At 36.7% G+C, this 21,692-nt stretch overlaps 1 protein-coding gene across 7 annotated transcripts in view; it reads right to left on the bottom strand.

The window, feature by feature from the left end:
- The window catches only part of FKBP5 (FKBP prolyl isomerase 5), a 100,221-nt gene that overhangs the window by 46,585 nt on the left and 31,944 nt on the right, over positions 1-21,692 (bottom strand). For 3 of the 7 annotated variants that reach the window (XM_059938839.1, XM_059938835.1, XM_059938841.1), the window contains 2 exons: positions 9,670-9,798; positions 2,776-2,920 (listed from right to left, as the gene is read on the bottom strand). In XM_059938839.1, the coding sequence (XP_059794822.1) occupies positions 2,776-2,920; positions 9,670-9,774 (250 nt within the window). In that variant the 5' untranslated portion in view covers positions 9,775-9,798. Of the gene's footprint in view, positions 1-2,775; positions 2,921-9,669; positions 9,799-11,515; positions 11,555-14,464; positions 14,575-21,692 lie in introns of all 7 variants that reach the window. The other 4 variants (XM_059938842.1, XM_059938836.1, XM_059938838.1 and 1 more) reach the window with 3 other exon arrangements.

Raw genomic sequence — 21,692 nt, 5'->3', positions numbered from 1 at the left:
GGGTTTAGTCCTTTTTGCAGTTTTTGTTCCTGTACTCTTTGCAGAATATACAAGAATGGAATCTTAAGACTCAGGATTAATCTCAAAGCTCTTCTACAGACGCTTCCTTTTTGTAAGAGCAGGGAAGGTTAGGTGGCTTACTCATGTTAACATACCACAGGAAAGAGCAAAGACAGGAACCCTGGCTTCCCAACACCCAGCTGGATGCTCTCCCCATGAGACAACACTATCTCTAGATAGGTGTGCCATAGGTACCAAGTCAACTGGAAGTTGCCTCTTTTCTCTCTGCTCAAAATTCTAGGAAAGATGAAAGACTCATTCACCATTGCATGTTTTACTGAGAAAATCTGGGTAGAGAAGCGATTCTTAAGTCTACTTGCAAAGATAACTGCTGAGAGGAGACCTATTATCTTAAACCTACCAACTTTTTCAAGACAGAAATTCAAAGGCGGGGGGCAGTGGGAACAAAGAGGTCTGATGAGGCCATTTGCTCTGAGGTCATCTAAATTAAATAATGATGCCACAGCCATGCTGGTGGCCCTGGAAATTCACATCCTTACATCAACAAAAATGAAAAAAAGTTTAAGTTAACCGTCATCCTTATCTGCTATGTTAAGAAAAAAAAATCTGTATTCGATTTTGATTGCTATCTTATTGAACACAAGATTAATCTCACATGAGCCATTAACTCACTGAGGACCCAAAGGAGAAGGGAGCAGTGGCACAGCCAGCACTAGAGCTTGGAGGGAGTACAGCTGTACAGGAAGCAGAAGTCACCATGACATACAAATGCCTGTGGGTACCAGGGAAGGCAGAGAGGCAGAAAGAGTTTAACTCTTTAGCTACTTGCTGTTTCCTTTCCTACATCCTTGCTTAGCTAGCAACTCAACTAAGGTGTAGAGTCAGAAAAAGAAAGGAATTATTCAACACTGAGCCATGGTGGTGAATGGGGGGGATCGCCCCTTTTCTCCTACACTTGATCTGGGAACAAACTAGAAGTCCACTATATCTGTGGCAGATAAGAATAAAAAGACTTTGTAATTCAGCCACTAACTTCCAACAAGCCACATGGTCCACAAAGTTCAATTTGATGTATGGGCTATTATTCTTCTTCCAAGATTAAAAAAAATAAGAATACTAAATTAACTGAAGACATTTAAAAGCATTTGTAAAGAAATTAGTAAAAAATCACATTTAAGATTTTAAAACAGTGGTTCTCAACTTTTTTTCCTCAGGACCCTTTACATCTTAAAAATTGAAGACCCTAAGGTCCTTTTGTTTGTATGCTGTATCTATTGATATTTACCATATTTAAAAAAATTTTTAATAGTTATTTACCAGTTCATTTAAAATAACAATAACCTCATATGTTAACATAAATTATTTTTATGGAAAATAACTATATTTCCCAAAAGAAAAAAATGAGTGAGAAGAGTGACGTTGTTTTATAATTTTACAAATGTAAAATGTGTTTGACTTAATAAAAGACAACCAGATTCTCATACCTACTTTTAGATTCATCTGTTGCAATTTTTGGCTGAAGTATATGGAAAAAATCCAAACCCGCACATATAGATAATTAGAAAAGATAGGAGTTTTTTAATAGCCTTTTCAGATAATTATGAATGTAATCTGATACTACATCAAAACTGGACAAGTGGTAGTTTCATAAAGGTTAGTTGCAATGTGGAATCTGAAACTGTTATCAATGAACTTTTCATATTATGTTATGCTAAAATCCATTGGTCTAGTTTACACATCAAATGGACCTTTTACTCATGCATAATTTTACTCATTGCATAACATCTTGCATTGGTCATTGGGAAAATATTGTTCACTGAGTCACACAATCTTCCAAATGTTAACACATTTCATTTCATGATATTTTAAAAATCACATTCATTAATACTCATTGATCTCAACAGAAGTCTTTTAAGTTTTGGGAAGCTGTCAAGCTCTGAGTAGCAGATACAAATTTTCCAAAACTGTAATTTTCACTTGAAAACTCAATGGCAACAAATACTGTCAGTTGTTGTCCTTGAAGTGACAGGCTCACTTCATTCATTTGCGAGAAAATATCTGCCAAATACGGAAAAATCAAGTCTGAATAATCATAGCTTGCCCTTTAAAATAAATATGGTGCTTCATGGAAAAAATGCAGCTAGTTCAGCTCTCAACTAAAGCAAGTACACAAGTGCTTTCCCTTGAGATAGCCACTGTAGTTGGGGATGCAGAAGTGCTTTATGTGCACTTTCCCATCTGTCACAAAATATCAAAACAATGTGAAACTCAAGGATTAGGATTTAATAAAATTAATATGTTTTACACCTTATCAAGGACATTCTTAAGTAAAACTGGCCTTCTTTTTTTTCTTATTTAAACAGTGAGTGAGGGCATACTAATGGTATAGTTTGGTGCCATTGCCTAGATTTGTGCTAAGGCTCCAGCAAATATTCACCATTGCAGCTTGGTACCATCGGTGCAAATGTCAATACAGTAAAATAAATAAATAACATCTTAGTATTATTATGAAAATAATTTTGACACTATGGACCCCCTAAAAGTATCTCAGGGACCCCACAGGGATCCACGGACCATACTTTGAGAACTACTGCTCCAAAATATCTTTATTTTTGGCAAGGATAGGATCCATGAGAACTACTGCTCCAAAATATCTTTACTTTTGGCAAGGATAGGTTCCACTAGCTCCCATATAATATAAATAGCAATAAATCTAAGCAAAACACAACTCAAAAAAAAAAAATACCCTCTTACCTTTGCCAAGACTAAAGACAAACGGTTCGTTTCGATCATGACTGGAATCAAACTTCTTTCCATTTGACAATTTTCCTTTGTAATGGACATAAACTTTGTCTCCAATCATTGGGGTTTCCTCACTATTCCCCACTCTTTTGACAATCTAGAAAAGACAAACGTCAAGAAAAATGAGGTTAAACATTTTATTTGTAATCAGAGAATACAGAGGTCACACAGTCCCTTCCACATCACTCAGGCACATTTGCAAACAACTGTCTGTCCTTTCTAAAGGCTTCCCTCCCAGTTCTCTCAATGATCCTCACTGTTACAAAATTATCCTGTACTACTCTAAATCTTTAATGCTATATTTAATTGTATTGTTAATCACACTATTCTCTCAAAATAATTAATCGATAGATCTTGTTTCATTGGTTTAATGCCCCATCTTTTGACACTGAAATCTTTCAAAACACAGTTAGTCCATGTACAAACGGAATTAGACCAAAAAGATTAGTGGACTTTCAAAAACATTCAAAAAGAAGTCTGAAGCAAAGTTTCAAAGGTGAGATTTTTACTTCTCTCCTTTGCTAAAAACATTATCTTTTGACTCGATTCCACTAGTTTGGTTTAATTTCAAAAAGCCCTATTTCCTGATATAAAGGTTATACTTCCTACTATTTGAAGAATATTCAACGTGTAAAAAAAACAGTACCACTGCACAGTTTGATATGATACTGAATAACTTGTGTTCTAGTAAAGGAAATGCCAAAAAGCTCCAAGTTGAAAAACATTTAACTATCATAAAATCCAGTATATTTATTTTGTTCTTGGCAGAGCAAGACACTAATGCAGTTGGTCAGTTCTGGGAAAAGAAAATCAAATCCAGGCATGTGGTGTATAATTTATTCTGTCAATCACTTATGCCAAATTAATCATTTTTATTAGATAACAAAGGATGGTAGCTAATGTCCAATAAACATCTTTTTTGGGGAAGGGTCTGAATTTTTATCTAAAGAATTCAATTATTTGCTCCTAAATTCTTTTTTGAGATGCGTCCTCCTTGCCCCTCCCTCATATCACCACGTAAACACTGTGAACTTAGATTCTATAACTTTCTTAGCTCAAAAGCCTAGACATTCTAAAGGAAAAAAAATGATTACTGCAACTTCATCAAAAAAAGTGTTTGAACTAATCAATGAATTCAGTAAAGTTGCAGGATTACAAAATCAATATACAGAAATCAGTTGTGTTCCTACTAACTAACAAAATATCTGAAAAAGAAATAGAGAAAACAATCCCGGAAATGTAAACCAAAACCACAATGAGATATCACCTCACACCTGTCAGAATGGCTGTCATCAAAAAGACAAGAAATAAAAAGTGTTGGTGAGGATGTGGAGAAAAGGGAAACCTCTTGCACTGTTGGTGGGAATGTAAACTGGTGCAGCCACTATGGAGAACAGTATGGAGGTTCCTAAAAAGATTAAAAGTAGAACTACCATATGATCCAACAATTCCACTTGTGGGTATTCATACAAAAGAAATGAAAACACTAACTGAAAAAGATATATGCACCCCCACCATGTTCACTGCAGCATTACTTACATTAGCCAAGATATGGAAACAACCTGTGTTCATCAATAAATGAATGGATAAAGAAAATATATATATTTGTATATGTTATATATATATATATGTATGTATACACACACACACACACACACACACAATGGATGATTATTTAGCCATAAAAAAGAATGAAATTGGGACTTCCCTGGTGGCGCAGTGGTTAAGAATCTGCCTGCCAATGCAGGGGACACGGGTTCGAGCCCTGGTCCGGGAAGATCCCACATGCCGCAGAGCAACGAAGCCCATGCACCACAACTACTGAGCCTGCGCTCTAGAGGCCGAGAGCCACAACTACTGAGCCCATGCACCTAGAGCCCATGCTCTGCAACAAGAGAAGCCACAACAATGAGAAGCCCGCGCACCACAACGAAGAGTAGCCCCAGAGAAAGCAGCAGCAAAGACTCAGGGCAGCCAAATAAATAAACTTATTAAAAAAAAAAAAAAAAAGAATGAAATCTTGCCATTTGTAACAACATGGATGGACCTTGAGGGCATTATGCTAAGTGAAAATAGGTCAGACAGAGAAAGACAAATACCGTATGATCTCACTTATATATGCAATCTTAAAAAAAAAAGAAAGAAAGAAAAGTAAAGAAAAAACAACTAAATTTATAGATACAAAGAGCAGAAACAGATTGGTGGTTGCCAGAGGTCAGAGTTTGAGGGGAGGGTGGGAGAAACGGGTAAAGGGAGTCAAAAGGTACAAACCTTCAGTTACAGAATAAGTCATGGATGTAATGTACAGCATGATGCGATAGTTAATAATATTGTATTGCATATTTGAAAGATGCTAAGAGAATAGATCTGAAAAGTTCTCATCACAAAAATATTTTTTTAAACTATGTACGGTGACAGACGTTAAATAGACTTATTGTGGTGATCATTTCATAATACATACAAATGTCAAATCATTATGTTGTACACCCGAAACTAATAAAATGTTATATGTCAATCATACCTCAATAAAAAATCCCATTCACAATATCATCAAAAACTATAAAATAGTTAGAAATAAATTTAACCAAGGAGGTGGAAGATCTATACACTGAAAACTATAAGATTCTGATGAAAGAAACTGAAGAAGACACATATAAGTGGAAAGGTGTCCTATGATCATGGATGAGAAGAATTAAAAATGTTAAAATGTCCATACTACTGAAAAACATCTATAGATTCAATCCAAGACATATCAAAATTTCCCATGGTATTTTTCACAGAAATAGAAAAAAAAAAAAGCTAAAATTCGTACAGACCCATAAAAGATCCCAAAGAGTCAAAGCAATCCTGAGAAAGAACAAAGCTGGAGGCATCACATTTCCTGATTTCAAACTATATTAAAAGCTATAGTGATAAAAACAGAATAGTACTGACATAAAAACAGGCACACAGACCAATGGAACAGAATCGAGAACCCAGAAATAAACCGTAGCATATACAGTCAACTAATATTTGACAAGGGAGCCAAGAATGCTCAATGAGGAACAGATAATCTCTTCAGTAAAAGATGTAGGGGAAACTGGATAACCCTATGAAGAATAAAATTGGACCCCTATCTTACACCACTCACAAAAATTAACTCAAAATCAATGAAAGACTTAAATATAAGATATGAAACTATAACACATCTAAAGGAAAACAAGGGAAAAATCTCCTTGACATTAATCTTGGCAATAATTTTTTGGATATGACACCAAAAGTACAAGCAACAAAAATAAATAAGTGGAACATCAAACTAAAAAGCTTCTGTGGGCTTCCCTGGTGGCACAGTGATTAAGAATCCTCCTGCCAACGCAGGGGACACAGGTTCGAGCCCTGGTCCGGGAAGATCCCACATGCTGCGGAGCAACTAAGCCCATGCGCCACAACTACTGAGCCTGCGCTCTAGAGACCGCGAGCCACAACTACTGAAGCCCACGCACCTAGAGCCCATGCTCTGCAACAAGAGAAGCCACTGCAATGAGAAGCCTGTGCACTGCAATGAAGAGTAGCCCCTGCTCACTGCAACTAGAGAAAGCCTGCATGCAGCAACAAAGACCCAACACAGCCAAAAATAAATACAAATAAAATAAATTTATATATATATTAAAAAAAAAAAAAGCTTCTGCACAGCAAAAGAAACAATCACCAAAATGAAAAGGCGATCTATGGAATGGGAGAAAATATCTAAAAACCATATATTTGATACTGAAAATATACAAGGAACTCATGGCTATAATCAAAAAATCAAGAAATAACAAGTGTTGATGAGGATGTGGAGAAAAGTAAACCCTGTACACCGTTGGTAGGGATATAAATTGGGACAGCCACTATGGAAAACAGTATGAAGTTTCGTCAAAAAATTAAAACTAGAACTACCATATGATCCAGCAATTCCACTTCTGGGTATAAATCCAAAGGAAATGAAATCACTATCTCAAAGAAATAATGGATAAAGATGTGGTATATATATATATTATATATATATATATATATATAATAGAATATTATTCATTCATGAAAAAGAAGGAAATAATACCATTTGAGACAATATGAATGTACCTTGAGGGCATTATGCTAAGTGAAATAAGTTAGTCAGAGACAGATAAATACTGTGTGATATCACTTATATGTGGAATCTAAAAAAGCTGAACTCACAGAAACAGAGAGTAGAATGATGGTTGCCAGGGGCTAGGGGAAAATGGGGAGATGCTGGTCAAAGAGTACAAACTTCCAAGTTATAAGATGAATAAATTTTTGGGATAAAATGTACAGCGTGGTGACTATAATTAACAACACTGTATTATATACTTGAGAGCTGCTAAGAGAATAGATCTTAAATGTTCTTACCACAAAAAAGAAATAATTATCTGAGGTGATGAAGGGGTTAACTAACCCTACTGCAGTAATCATTTCAAAACATTTAAGTGTATCATATCATCACACTGTATACCTTAAACTTACATAGTGTTATATTTCAAATATATCTCAATACAGCTGGGAAAAAATAACTACAGTTTAAAAAATTATATTAAGTGCTAGTAAAAAAAAAAAAGTAGAATCATTACTGCCCTTCTAGTACTCAAGGGGAAAAAAAGTTTCAGAAAAGTTAATCTAAAAGAAATCACACGATATTCTAGAAGTGCTCGTGTTCATGAACTGCATGCAGTATTTAGGAGCCTGAGCCTCCCCTGGAGGGAATCTGCATTTCTAGGACTATAACCAAGTAACTGGGCATATGGGATGAATGGCTACCATGGAGTCAGAGCTGTTCACATCAGCAAGTGATACTGTGGTATCACTTCCGGTTTCCCCAACAAGACGAGTTTAGTGCCTAAATCTGGAGCTGTCTTAAGGATATGATCTAGTCTCAATTCATTTTAAAAATGTAAGCTCCAAAAAGAAATTTTATCTTCCTGGGTTAGTTTCTCACTTCCCAGATCTGCCTTGGTCTTTTAAAAAATATATACAGTAACAGTTAATAAGAGAGATTATTACAATCATGGCACTGTGCCAAATGCTTTACGTAATCTCAATAATTCTATGAGGTAGGCAGTATTATTACTCTAATTTTACAAATGAGGAAACTTCATCACAGATAGGTTACTAAATTGCTCTAGGTCACAGAGTTAAAAGACCTAATCTTAACCAAAAGCCATGGTGAAACATGAGGCTTTAGACAGTGATAAACCATAAGATTTAAAGGGTTTATAATCTCTAAATGTTTCTTACAAGCCTAAAAATCTTATTAGATTTACTCCCTAGAACAAAGCAGGGCCTCAGGCAAGTTGGGAGCCATGTTCTCTGTACCAGTGCTCTGAAAAGATGAAAGAGGAGAACTTAAACAGAGGTAGGGAGATGCTGAGGATAGCCCACAGAATTTCCACTGTCTTGAGAGGCATTCTGGAGTATGGGATGAGTAATTCACAGAGCTACAAGGTTGAAAAGCCCTCTGAATGAAGATATCATAATATACATCTTATGCTATAGATAGCATAAAGCCCTTATTCTACAGGTTCAAGTCTTCAAACTTTGGCTTGGCATATAGCAAGCTAATAGTAAAACATGTATATTCGGAAGAGATTCAGGTGCAGAAAAAAGCTTGCACATAAGCAAGATTAGCCAAAACAAACTAAAAAAATTCTCGTTTGCTACTGATAACACAAGGAGATGTTAAAACTCAGCTTAGTGGTAATATTTAGAATGCTTAAGATAATCTTTTCAGCAAAAAAAAAATTAATTATACAAAACTTGAACGCATAACAACAGTGTAGGAGAAAAAAGAACTTAGTATGACTAAAACCATTTAACCTCTCTTTATTATATGGAATAATAACACATATATATCTTCCATACATAAATGGAAGAATCAAAAAGAACTCTGGGGCTTCCCTGGTGGCACAGCGGTTGAGAATCTGCCTGCCAATGCAGGGGACACGGGTTCGAGCCCTGGTCTGGGAAGATCCCACATGCCGCGGAGCAACTAGGCCTGTGAGCCACAACTACTGAGCCTGCGCATCTGGAGCCTGTGCTCCGCAACAAGAGAGGCCGCGATAGTGAGAGGCCCACGCACCGCGATGAACAGTGGCCCCCGCTTGCCGCAACTAGAGAAAGCCCTCGCACAGAAACGAAGACCCAACACAGCCAAAATAAATAAATAAATAAATAAATAAATAAATAAGCTCATAAAACAAAAAAAAGAACTCTGTCTCACAAAACCACTGTGAGATTTAAAAAAAAATGTAAAAATGATTAATTACAGAATGAAAAAAGTGTTTTTAAGGAGGAAAGCTAATTCAAAAGTGAGATATATTCTCTGATGAAACCTCAAAAAAATACCTGCACTGCACACAGGAATTCTATTTGTATGTAAAAAACCAATCCTTTTGAACTCTGCAAGTTAGCTTTTCTTTTTCTTTTAAAAAAGTCTTTTGAATTGTCATTTGCTAGCTTTAATATACTTAAATATTATATTAAAATAATAACCCATTTATACACTCTGAGAATAGAGAGAGACAGCCTTTTGGAGTCAGACATAACTTGGACCTGAACCCCAGATCTGCATTTACCAAGACATATGATTTGGGGCAAGTCAATTTACCTAGCTGGCCCTCAGTTTTACCATCTATAGTCTGGGATTAAAAATAAACCTCCAGTTATGAAGACAAAATGAGAATTTAACTGCAGTGTTTGGTACTTAGTAAGCCTCCATCTCCACCTCCAGCCAAAAAAACAAAAGAAGATTTTTATTGACAATCTTTCCAGATAGCAAATTTCCCAAAATGTCATTCATCCTTGTGGCCTCACCTTTAATACTCCTCTATCTTTTTTGGAGGTAATATCCTCTCCCTGTTCAGCAACAGCTGCTGCGGGGCTTTCTCCATTGTTCTTGGCAGCTTCATCAGTAGTCATTGTCTTTTATAAGTAGACAACCTGCTGAGAAGAAACATATTTTAGCTAGGAAAAGTATCACTTCTTTATGCATCTTAAATGCCCCTAGGAACTGAGCTTTAACCTGACCCAAGATTTACTAAGGGCCAATAAGGTTAAACACTGAAAAGGAAAATAAAAACATTTGCTGTGAGCATGTATTGATGTCGTGAGGCATGTAAATGAAACATCATCCAACTCTTCAATTTCCCATCCAGCTCTGATCCCAAATGAGAGAGCAGACCAAGTCAGGTTTGATAGTGATTATATTCCTTAGCATGATAACGCATTGAGAAGTAGTCCTTTCAGAACTTTGAAAACATCCTTTTCCTACAGCCATATTCTTGACAGAGAATTAAGAACTTAACAGGTGATGTGATAAAAGAAATGACAATATATCACAGTGGAAAACAGGACAGGCTTTCAAAATGACAGACCCCAGTCTGAGTCCTAGCTCCAGCAATATCTGTTTGACATTTGCAAACTTAAAGTCACTGAGCCTCAGTTTCACATCTGTAAAATGGATGGAGTTTTTGTTCATAGAGTTACTGTGAGGCATTAATGAGATAACAAATGTTAAGAGATTAGCACAAAGTCATAACTTAAAAATGTAAACATTTATCATGATTATTACTAGGTCTTTTATAGAGCCATATTTTTCATTTCCTGCGCAAGAGTTCCTTTGGAATGAGGTTCTTCCCTACCATGGCATTCCAGGCCCTCCACAACATGATCCTTACCTATCTTTCAGGTCTAGCTTCCACTACTTTCTTTCATGCAGCTCATGCTCTAGCCAAACCAGACTAATTCTTCTCCCATAACAAGTCCTGTGCTTTCCCATCTCCATGCTCTTGGTCACTCTTTTTTAAAATCCCCATTCTTGGGCTTCCCTGGTGGCGCAGTGGATAAGAATCCGCCTGCCAATGCAGGGGACACGGGTTCAAGCCCTGGTCCGGGAAGATCCCACATGCCGTGGAGCAACTAAGCCCGTGCGCCACAACTACTGAGCCTGTGCTCTAGAGCCCGCGAGCCACAACTACTGAAGCCCGCGTGCCTAGAGCCCGTGCTCCGCAACAAGAGAAGCCACCGCAATGAGAAGCCCGTGCACCTCAACGAAGAGTAGCCCCGCCCGCCACAACTAGAGAAAGCCCACATGCAGCAACGAAGACCCAACACAGCCAAAAATAAATAAAATAAAAATTTAAAAAATTAAAGAAAAATAAAATCCCCATTTTTCCCACTCAAATGCTACCTCCATCTTACCAAACTTGACCTTCTATTTTGCAGTTGTCTGCCCTTTTCTGTACTTCCTTAGCTCTCCCCTTGATTTGTTGTCTATAATACATTCGTAAGACAACACACTTGTTGTATTTAAAAGATCCTTGAGAGCAGGGCCATGCTTTGTTCATATTTAGATTCCTTAGAACACCTCTACCTTTTAGACTGGAATGACAGAAAGGTCAAGGAATCTGAAGCTCCTTACAAGCTGTTTAATGTGCTTACTTTAACTTCTCTAAGTTTTTTTCCCTACCTGTGTAATTAGAATAAAAATAGTATCTACTTTCACAGAGTGATCTTCTGGATTAAATGGTATAATATGTATGTTAAAAGTATACTATTCCAATGTTAACTCTTATTATTATCATCAGTCACCTAAATGACAGACACTTTTCATGCAAGGCAAATACCAACAGGCTAATCAACAAGACAAAACAAAACACACCTTGCTGGCTGCTGCCATGATGAATTCCATACTGCTCTCCTGGTTGAGCAGGGGAAGACAAGAATTAATCACTTCTACAGCTATTCAGTATTAGGCTAATAATGGACATAAGGCTCCCTAAGTCACCTGTGGGACCCTCTTGCCTACACAGTTAAAAAGTGCTATTTTACACTTGTGAAAAATGTCTTACTGAAACAACTGATAATTAGACAACTAAATATAGTTGATATAGTGTTTTAAATCATTTCCAATTTCCAGTGTCTAAATTTACTTCAGTGTCAACAAAGACACAAATCAAATTTTGCTGTGCCCCCAAATCTTCAAAGAGAACACCAAAAACCAGGGGCTTAGCCCTTTGCTTTATTTTCTAGTACACTTTATGCCAAACACAAAAGATCCAAATGCTTGGCTCAGGATAAGGGAAAGGCCAGAACAAAGCGTTCTCAAACAAACAACAACAAAAATTAAGTACCTACTTGTTGTGTGATGCTGGGCAAGATAATTAGGAAAATTAGATGAACAGGGTTTGTTCCCAAATTCTAGTAACCTACCACTTATAAAACACTCTCTGATGCATAGAAATTTGCAGGAGCCACCTCAAAAACAGAGGGAAAAGATCGTTTAAACATTCTGGAGGTGTTGGACCGTATCCCTGGAAAAATATATACATACAAAAAAATTTCCTGGTGCTTTACAGGTACATAGACATCCATCAGTAAACCCCTGGGGAAACCTTGGAGTAAATCAATAAACAAATTAAAACCACCAAATGAAAGGTTATTAGGGAACAGGACTGCTACACGGTCTCAAAACATGAACTACAGATTACTTATTATTAAAAAAGGAAAAAGGGCTTTCCAGTGGAGTGATCTGACAAACCTCCCCCTTCACACAAGTGATCTGCATCATGACAAAACTCTGCATCTTCTATATTAACACAAACCAGTATCAGTGTGCCTCCTGATGTGATGTAATGGGAAGTATACATGTGGTATTCCTACCAAAAACATTTAACCTGAAACTAATCAAGAAGAAAAGACAAAATTAGGTGGTGGAACATTCTACAACTGGCCTAGACTCCTCAAAATGTTAATGTTATGAAAGACAAAAAAAAGTTAAAAAAAAAGAAAAGGGGCCTGTTCTGGTTTTAAAAAGACTAAAGAGACACAGCCACCAAATGCAGTGTGTGATCCTTGGCTGGATCCTGGATTAGGGGGAATAAAAATTTATAAAAGCACATTTTTGGGAGAATTAGGAAAATTTGGAAAAACAGACCATACATTACCTTATTATTACTGTATAATGTTAGCCTTCTGGAGTGTGATATAGCATTGTGGTTTTATACAGAATAATATCCTCATTCTTAGGAGACACATGTTGAAGTATTTAGGGGTGAGGTGCCATGATGTCTGCCACTTACTTTCAAATCATTTGAGAGAGAGCATGTGTGAGCACAAATATCACCAAAAGCTAAAAACAGAGCATTCAGAAAGCATGACTACAACACATCCAAAGGCAATGCCTTTCTTTTGAATGTTTGTCACTTGTAGATCAGCTAAACTTTTAAACGAAAATACTGTCAATCAAAAAACATTTTCTTTTGTTCTAACCCTCCCCTTTGGAAACAATGGCTTGCTAAAATTTAAATAAATAGGGAACTTGTATAAGTTGACTTGCAAGCTTTATAAATCTCATTTGATAAAGGAATTTGCTCTTCATTTTTGGTTCTAACACTTGAAGGGATTCAAATAATCTTCGTAATCTCAGAACGATTCTGACTAGTATGGAGTCCATGTGAAAAGAGGTAGCACGAATTAAATTAATTAAAACACAAAGATAAAAACAACACTAAAACTTTGTTGAACTTTCAAAGGCAGATAAATCTGGAAGAATAAAGAAATAAACTGAACATTCCAAGTACTTCCCCTTAATTCCAGTTATACCATTTGGGGTATAGATTTTTGTAAGCAAACAAAACAAAGAAAAACTTCTTCCTTGATCTAATGTTACATGAAAAAAAGGCTGTAAGAACAGATAATTCCTAAAAACCTGTAAGACACACTAAGAAAATTTCACTTTTTTCATAAGAGAGCCTTTTCTTCGTTCCCCTACCCTAGGTTTATTCTGGATTTAAAATCACTCTGTAGCTATGGATATTAATCTATGATAAAGCTCACTGTCCTGAACTGTCCAAAGGGGGAAATTGCTGCCCAGAGCCTCAGAGAGGGAACACACAGTTCGTTCTGTTATGGACATGCCAGATAAGCATGCACTCTCCAAAGTGCTGGTCAGCAAACACCTGAGACATCACAGAAAAATGAGACTACGCTTAAAATTTCATCAACAGTGTACTGAAAACTTAACCTAACTAAATTGTCATATTCCCCCAAATGAGAAATCATTTTAAAGGTTTATCCACTAATTAACCATGTATATTACCTACTGTTGTAGTTGTTCTCTTTGTTAAAATATAGATATCTTGTATTACAGATTATCCTACTGTCTAACAGAAGAGTTTTCAGAAAGAAGACAAAAAAGAATATAGGAACTGGCTACTTTGTTAGAAACACAGAAAAGTACAAAATTACAGCAGCACTCTTTCTAAGTACCATAGATGTCTGGGCCATAAAGGCTTTCAGTCTCCTAAAACTAAAACACAAAAGAAAGAGAGAAAACACAAGGAAAGGCTTGTAACTGAATGCAGTATAAGTGCATCCTAATTTTGAAAATATTCATGTAAGGACGAACTGGAAAGCCCTCATTTACTTTCAACCCCAGGCCTCTATCAAACATTCAAGTCCAGTAACACAGGAGTGTCAGGAGGAGTTATCTATTTGTAGGCAAGACACACACAAAAGAGAGATATACATGCATGCAGAGGAAACGAGATCAAATATAAAGACAGACTATATGTCTATATGAAACTGCACACTGTATTTATTCACCTACTTTCCCCCAGTTAATTTGCTTCCTCCACACTGGGGTGCAGAATGGGGAGATGATGAACAACACTCTTATATATGCTCATACATTTACTTTTTCTCCTTTAAAAAAGAAACCTGCAAGAAGATATACAAAGAGCCAATAAGCAGGTGAAAAGATGTTCAACATCCTTATTCATAAGGGAAATGCAAGTCAAAATCACAATGAGATACCACTTCACACTCATTAGGATGGCTATTATCAAAAAAGGAAAAATGACAAGTGTTGGTGAAGATGTAGAGAAATCAGAACCCTCATGCACTGCTGGTAGTAATGTAAAATGGTGCAGCCTCAGTGAAAAGGTTTGGTGGTTCCTCAAAATATTAAACACAGAATCACCATATGATCCAGCTATTCCACTCCTAGGTATGTACCCCAAAGAAGCAAAACCAGAGACTCAAACAGATACAGTAGTAGTATTCACAAAAACCAAAAGGTGGGAAAAAATCCAAGTGTCCATAAACAAAATATGGTATGTGTGCAATATATATTATATATGATTATTAAAATGAATATTATTTCATAAAAAGGAATGAAATTCCGATACATGCTACAACATGGATGAACTTGAAAACATTATGTTAAGTGAAATAAGCAAGACACAAAAGGACAAATATTGTATGATTCTACTTATATGAGGTACTTAGAATAGGCATATTTATAGAGACAGGGACTTCCCTGGTGGCGCAGTGGATAAGACTCCACGCTCCCAATGCAGGGGGCCCAGGTTCGATCCCTGGTCAGGGAACTAGATCTCACATGCATGCCGCAACTAAGAGTTTGCATGCCACAACTAAGGAGCCCGCCTGCTGCAACTAACACCCTGCACAACCTGTCAACCAACCAACCAAACAAATAAATAAATACTAAAAAAATATTTACAGACACAGAAAGTAGAATAGAGATTACCAGGGGCTGAGGGGAGCAGAGAATAGAGAGGTTGTTTAATGGATATAGAGTGTCTTTTTGGGAAGATGAAAAAGTTCTGGAAAAGAGTGGTGATAACTGCACAACAATGTGAATGTACTTAATGTCACTGCACTGTACACTTAACCATGGTCCTCTCTTTAGCTCTCCTACCTTCCCCTTAATTGAGGATACCTTCTGTATTTCCAGTGCAATCCCAAAGTTCTGAGTCGAGCCTCCAGAAGTGATTATTGTATCAGTTCTTCGGGAACCAAAGACTCTGGGATGTCCAATCATGAAGACTGGAGAGGAAAAAGAATCCTAAATGGAGCTACCCCTTGATTGCTACAAATTATTTCCTCCTTTATTGTCTCTCTCAGATACATACAATGCTTTGGTAAACTCACTTTCCTTCTCAGTAATTAGTGAAGAAGAGCAAAGTTAATAGACCAAATTTACCATTACTCCTGTCGCTAACCCTGTTTACTTGGATGAATTACTGTTCTTAAATAAGTAGGAAGCAAAGAGTTATATTAGCATTAAAACAAAACAAAAAAAGGTCTAGAAAATATTAGACCATCCAAATACCAAGGGCTGAAAGACTAAGGGATCAACTTCCCCCATGATGGCAATGGAGCGACAGAAAAATTTGCAAAGCTCTGAGCTTGAAAACAAGAAAAGGTGTATCACTGAACTAGAACACAGATGAGATCAGCCAGAAGGAGAGAACAAAGAAGAGCAAATTGCCTTCGAAACACCGACTGTAAGAACAGCTCTTCCAAAGGGAGCCTGGTCAGCATTACAAAGAGCAGAGAAATTAAGTAGAGCCCCACCTGGGGGACAGAGCAGATGCTGTGTTCAGATCAGTTAGGCCAGGTAGGTTTCCCTCCCTCCCGAATGCACAAGGTGGCTCCCATTTTTTTCTATGAACATGTAAGAATTTTCTTTACTCCTGGGGTTCGGATGTATCACCAGGATATACGTGTTATTAATCTTCTTTCCTCCATTCCTGCAGGGGCCTTAACATCCTGGTCCTTAAATGCTGAAGACAAGTCTTTGAGGATCTCAGGAAAGTTCCTACTAATATTTCTTTTCCTTCACTGTCTGTCCTCTGCTTCTAGAAGTCTTATTAGACAGACTTTGGGCACCTTGGTTCTATCCTTCAGGTCTCCTAAACATGTTTCTGGAATAAATATTAGAATTACCTGAGGGAGACACAAGAGGGAGGGGATATGAGGATATACATATGCATATAGCTGATTCACTTTGTTATACAGCAGAAACTAACACAACATTGTAAAGCAATTATACTCCAATAAAGATGTTAAAAAAACAAAACAATAAAGTACAACAAAGAACCAAGGGAAGAAAAAAAAGAATTACCTGAGAAGCTTTAAAAAGCCACTGATGCCTGGACCCACTCCCAGAGAGTCTGGATTTAATTGGTCTGTGGTCAGGACGTCAGTGTTTTTACAAAGTATCTCAGATGATTCTAATGTGCACACAGGGTCGAGAAACCACCTCAATTCCATCTTTGCCTTTTTGCTCTATTTTCTAAGAGATCTCCTTTGATGGAATTTCTAGATCACCATTTGGTTGTCAGCTACGCCCACTGTGTCATTTAATTTGTTCAAAGGATTTTTAAAAATATTTATTTCTATATACTCTCTTATTATCTAATTGCTCATTTTTTCTTAGCATGTCCTTACTTTATGGATGCAATCACCTTTCAAATATTTCTGAAGATTCTACTTAGAATAAAATGGGACATCTCCTATGAATAAGTATTTGGCTAAAAAGTTTTTAAGGAAAAAAAAATGCTGATTTTATGTATCCCCTAGCATCTCCCAAAGGCACTGGGCAGTGGTTAAGGTTGAGAAGTTAAGAAATGGAAAGGAGAGAAAGGTAGCATACTGTGAGTGTAAAGTTAAGTATAAGGGGAATGTATAAGATGCAAAATGTGAGAATTTTGAGACTTTTACTAGGCTTACAAAGGGAAACAGTAAAATGCTTTGGTGGAAAGGGGAGTGGAGAGCAAAGGCTTAAGAACAAGAAAGAACTTGACAAGCTTAAATACACAGGGAAAGGGTCACAGGGAAACAAAAAAAGTAATGATTCAAGAGTAGGAAGAACAAAGGCATAGAATTGTTCGTCAATTAAACATTTATAGATTGCTTTTTTTTTTGAATTTTATTTTACTTTTTTATACAGCAGGTTCTTATTAGTTATCCGTTTTATACATATTAGTGTATACATGTCAATCCCAATCTCCCAATTCATCCCACCACCACCGCCCCCCGCCACTTAAGTTACAGCTAAATTAATATGGCTAAATAAAAGTATTCTAAAGCTTTTCCTCAAGAGGAATGTTTAAATAAAAAATAGCAAATCCATACTATAAAAATATTATGCTGTCTTTGAAAAGGATGAGATAAATCTAAAGAGAATCCCTGAGCTAAGAGTCTAAACACCAAAAACATCAAAACAACTGAACTGAGAAAGGATTTTGTAGATGCCCATCCACTAAAAAAGAATACCATTGTAATAAATGAAATGTATTGTTACAATGCATAGTGCCCAGTGATGATTTGGTTCTCCCGGCTGTAAACAAAACCAACATCACTTGAGGATGTTACAAAGGGATAATACATGTGGTACAGATAATGTGGTATATCATAATTGCTTGCAGGAACCAACCATGTTTCCCAGTTATTTATAGATTTTGGTGTGTAGAATCATTTTAGAGCACTGGCTTACAATTATGCAAATATTATATATTACATGCCAAAATGTCTTTTTCATCATTGTTCTTCCTTAGAGTTAAGACAACTAAACTCTGGAAATATTAATATGGAACAGGCAAGATCTTAGCTATCCCAGATAAGCAAGCTTCTAATAATGACACGAAAGTTGGAACAACATCCAACATGGACTATTAAGCGAATGGCAAGCTGCACAACAATTTGTAGTATGATCCTATTTTTAGGAAGAAAATGGTGTATATTTACTTATACATACAAGAAAAATATATTAACCACCGTTAAAACAGTGTTACCTCTGGAGAATGAGATTTAGGAGTCTAAGAAGGGATTTTCACTTACAAAATTTTTTATCATTTAAATAGTTTAGCACTAAGTATATATTACTTCCATGATTTTTTTTAAAAACTTAGGACAAAAAGACAAAAACACTTCACGGTTGCACTCATCAGGACTTATTCTTTCTGTTCAATTTAACTCAAACATTTTGGAGTGCCTCCTATGCAGAGGAAGCAAAATCTAGTTGAGCAGAGTTCGTGCTTGTGAGACATCCAGAAGGCAGTCAGAGACAAGGCCTGCGCTCAGGAGAGAACTCTGGGGGACAGTACACGTTGGGGCGTGATCAGATTCTACATGGAATTAAGATAAAAGTACACTTGCAGTTACTGCTAAGAAAGTACAACAGTGGTTCTTAAACTTTTAAGGTCCCAGCCCCACTTCTGATTACTAGGTCTTGTGGCAGTACAGATGAAATTTTTTCCATCTCCCTGGAACTTACATTCTGGGAAAGGTAAACACAGTAGGAGTGAGCCTCCATTCATGTTTTAGTAGAAAAATTAAATTTCTACCTGTGCCACCGTGGTAGATTATTAACTTGAGTTGATTCATTAGGGTCAAACAGTTTGATTCCAAGTCTGCTGGTGATTTCTAAGAACAGGCCAGCAAGGTAACATATGGCAAAGGTCTGTAAACATGGTATAGGCAGAGAATGTGTCCTATTCATTTTTGGACCCCCAACACCTAGTGTAAATGGATGGCATATAAGAGGCAGTCGATAAATGCAAATGAATTGTGATTTTCAAAAGCAACTGATTGATATAAAGATGGTAAAATAGCAGACACTACAAGGAATCAGCACTGAAATATCATTACCAGTTGACTGTATTCCTTCTCTAAATCTACTCTGAAAAATCTAATCTGGAGAATTACACCGTACCTAAGTGTTCAACTATGAAAGCAAAAATAATATTCTGCTCTAATCAGGGGTGGTAATCAAGAAAACCCTAGCATAATTAATACATCCCTGAAGTACACTGTAAGTATATGTCTATGTATACATACACATAACAGGTTTATCTTATTAATTATATCAGTTTGACTTAAACATGGGCAGTCAAAAACAGAGGACCACACCTAGCTGTCAATCTCTGAGTATACACTAAATAGCAACTGGGGGAAGAGATGGCTCAGAGAGCTGGACTGCAGAAGGAAGGAACCTAGGATAAAATTTTTGTATAGTACTGCATTCCTCTTATGGTTTCATTAAAGCACTATAACATAAATTAAGCAGGTTTAAAACATGGCTTCACTCTGTTTCCCAAGGTCCATTATATGGCCAAGAGTAAAACTGCACAAGAATAAACTGCATTTTGGGTCTGTGATCAAATCCTTAAATACAGAAGGAAAAAACCCTTGGCCACCTTAAATCCCTCCACAAAAGTATGGAAGGAGGACAGGGACTGAGGAGAGAAAAGGGGAAGAGTGCTGCTCTCAAGTTTGACGACCAGAGCCTCTGCCTGGGCACTGGGTTTTGAGAACAAGGGGATGTTCCATAACAGGAGAGACTCCTGTTTGGGGAGAAGTCTGGGGGGAAACAGAATCTATAAGGCTGTAACACATCCTAGGCAGGAAGAAATAAGGAAAATTTATTTTTGATGTGACCCTGCCATCTCCCAAACCCCTCCATTCTGAGTTGGTACCTCCTCTGCATGCAGATCTAGTTACTGAACAGTGAAGTTTGTTAATATGACTTATTCCTTCTCCTCAGGGTCAGGGTTAGGGTTAGGACCTTCCAAAGTGACAAATTAATCTCATAAATTAATCCTGTCAACTAGATAAAGATTTGTCTACCTCCCTAAGTAAACACCCTTTTTGGAATGACTCATATATTCCATGTTTCCAGAACAAATTTCTAATTAAAGGGTATATATGATAGAGGATTGAACCATGCCTAAATTTAAACTCAAATCCATTGGTTTCTCCATCTGTAAATTTCAGGGGGTTAAGGTTTATTCCAACTCTAACATTTAGAATTACTTTTTAATGAATAAGTACATATTTTACCTTATAGGACAATGAGGTTTGATATGTGGAAGGGAAAACAATTCCCAAGGAATGGAAAAAGTTATTCTGGTATCACAGAGTTCACTTTCTACTGCAACCCTCTGGCAAAACATTTTTCTGAGGTTTATCCCCTTAGATATTTTCTACAGCTGCCACAACAATTGTAACCAACGTAATGGCTTAAACAATATGCACTTATTATGTTACAGTTCTGGAGGGCAGAAGTCAGAAATGGGTCTCACTGGGCTAAAATCAAGGTGTTAGCAGGGCTGCATTCCTTCTGGAGGCTCTAGGAGAGAATTTCCTGCTTTCTTCCAGACTCTAGAGGCTGTCCACATTCCTAGGCTCATGGCCCCCCTTCCTCCATTTTCAAAGCCAGCAATATTGTATCTCTCTGATCATTCTTCTATAGTCACATCTCCCTCTGGCCACAGCTGGGAAAGTTTCCCTGCTTTCTTAAATTTCTTAAGAATCCATGTGATTATGTTGGGCTCATCTGGATAATCCAGGATAATTTCCCCACCTCAAAGTCTTTAACCTTGATCGTATCTGCAAAGTCCCTTCTACTCTGTAAGGTAACATATTAACAAATTTCAGGGATTAGGATGTGGGCGTCTTTGAGGGGGCCATTATTCAATACTATCTACCATAGATACCTAGTCATCCAAACAATATCATAAGAATTTCTCCCAAGCCTAGAATTCTGTGGACTTCCTCCATTTTATACTTAGGGCTCTTTCAACATTCTTTCCCCTCTCTCCCTTTATTTATCATCCAGTTGGATTACAGTGTTCTAATATGACAATACAATTAAATCTAACATTTGATCATTATTATTCTAAAAAATTCTTCAGAATTTCAGAAAGCCCAAATTGGAACATTTATTCAGTTTCTCGATTTTGTAATAAGTTAAAATTATAAGTAAACTTGATATATACAATGCAGGTTTTCCCACCTCATCAAACTTAATCACTGACAAATTATTTTTAAAATTATTCTGAGTCCCTTATGTGATTCTGAAATTTAAACAGCTTGCTATAAATGTTGAAGAACACACAAGTACATTTTTTAAACAGATTTGGTGACAATACAATAAACTTCACATATTTAAAGTATACAAGTTGTAAGTTTGTATGTTTTGACATATGTATATATATCTATAAAGCCATCACTACAATCAAGATAAT

Source organism: Balaenoptera ricei, chromosome 11, assembly GCF_028023285.1.
Source record: "Balaenoptera ricei isolate mBalRic1 chromosome 11, mBalRic1.hap2, whole genome shotgun sequence".
NCBI lineage: Eukaryota > Metazoa > Chordata > Mammalia > Artiodactyla > Balaenopteridae > Balaenoptera > Balaenoptera ricei.
The sequence above is the reverse complement of the archived record's forward strand: the minus strand, read 5'-3'. Positions and strand labels throughout refer to the sequence as shown.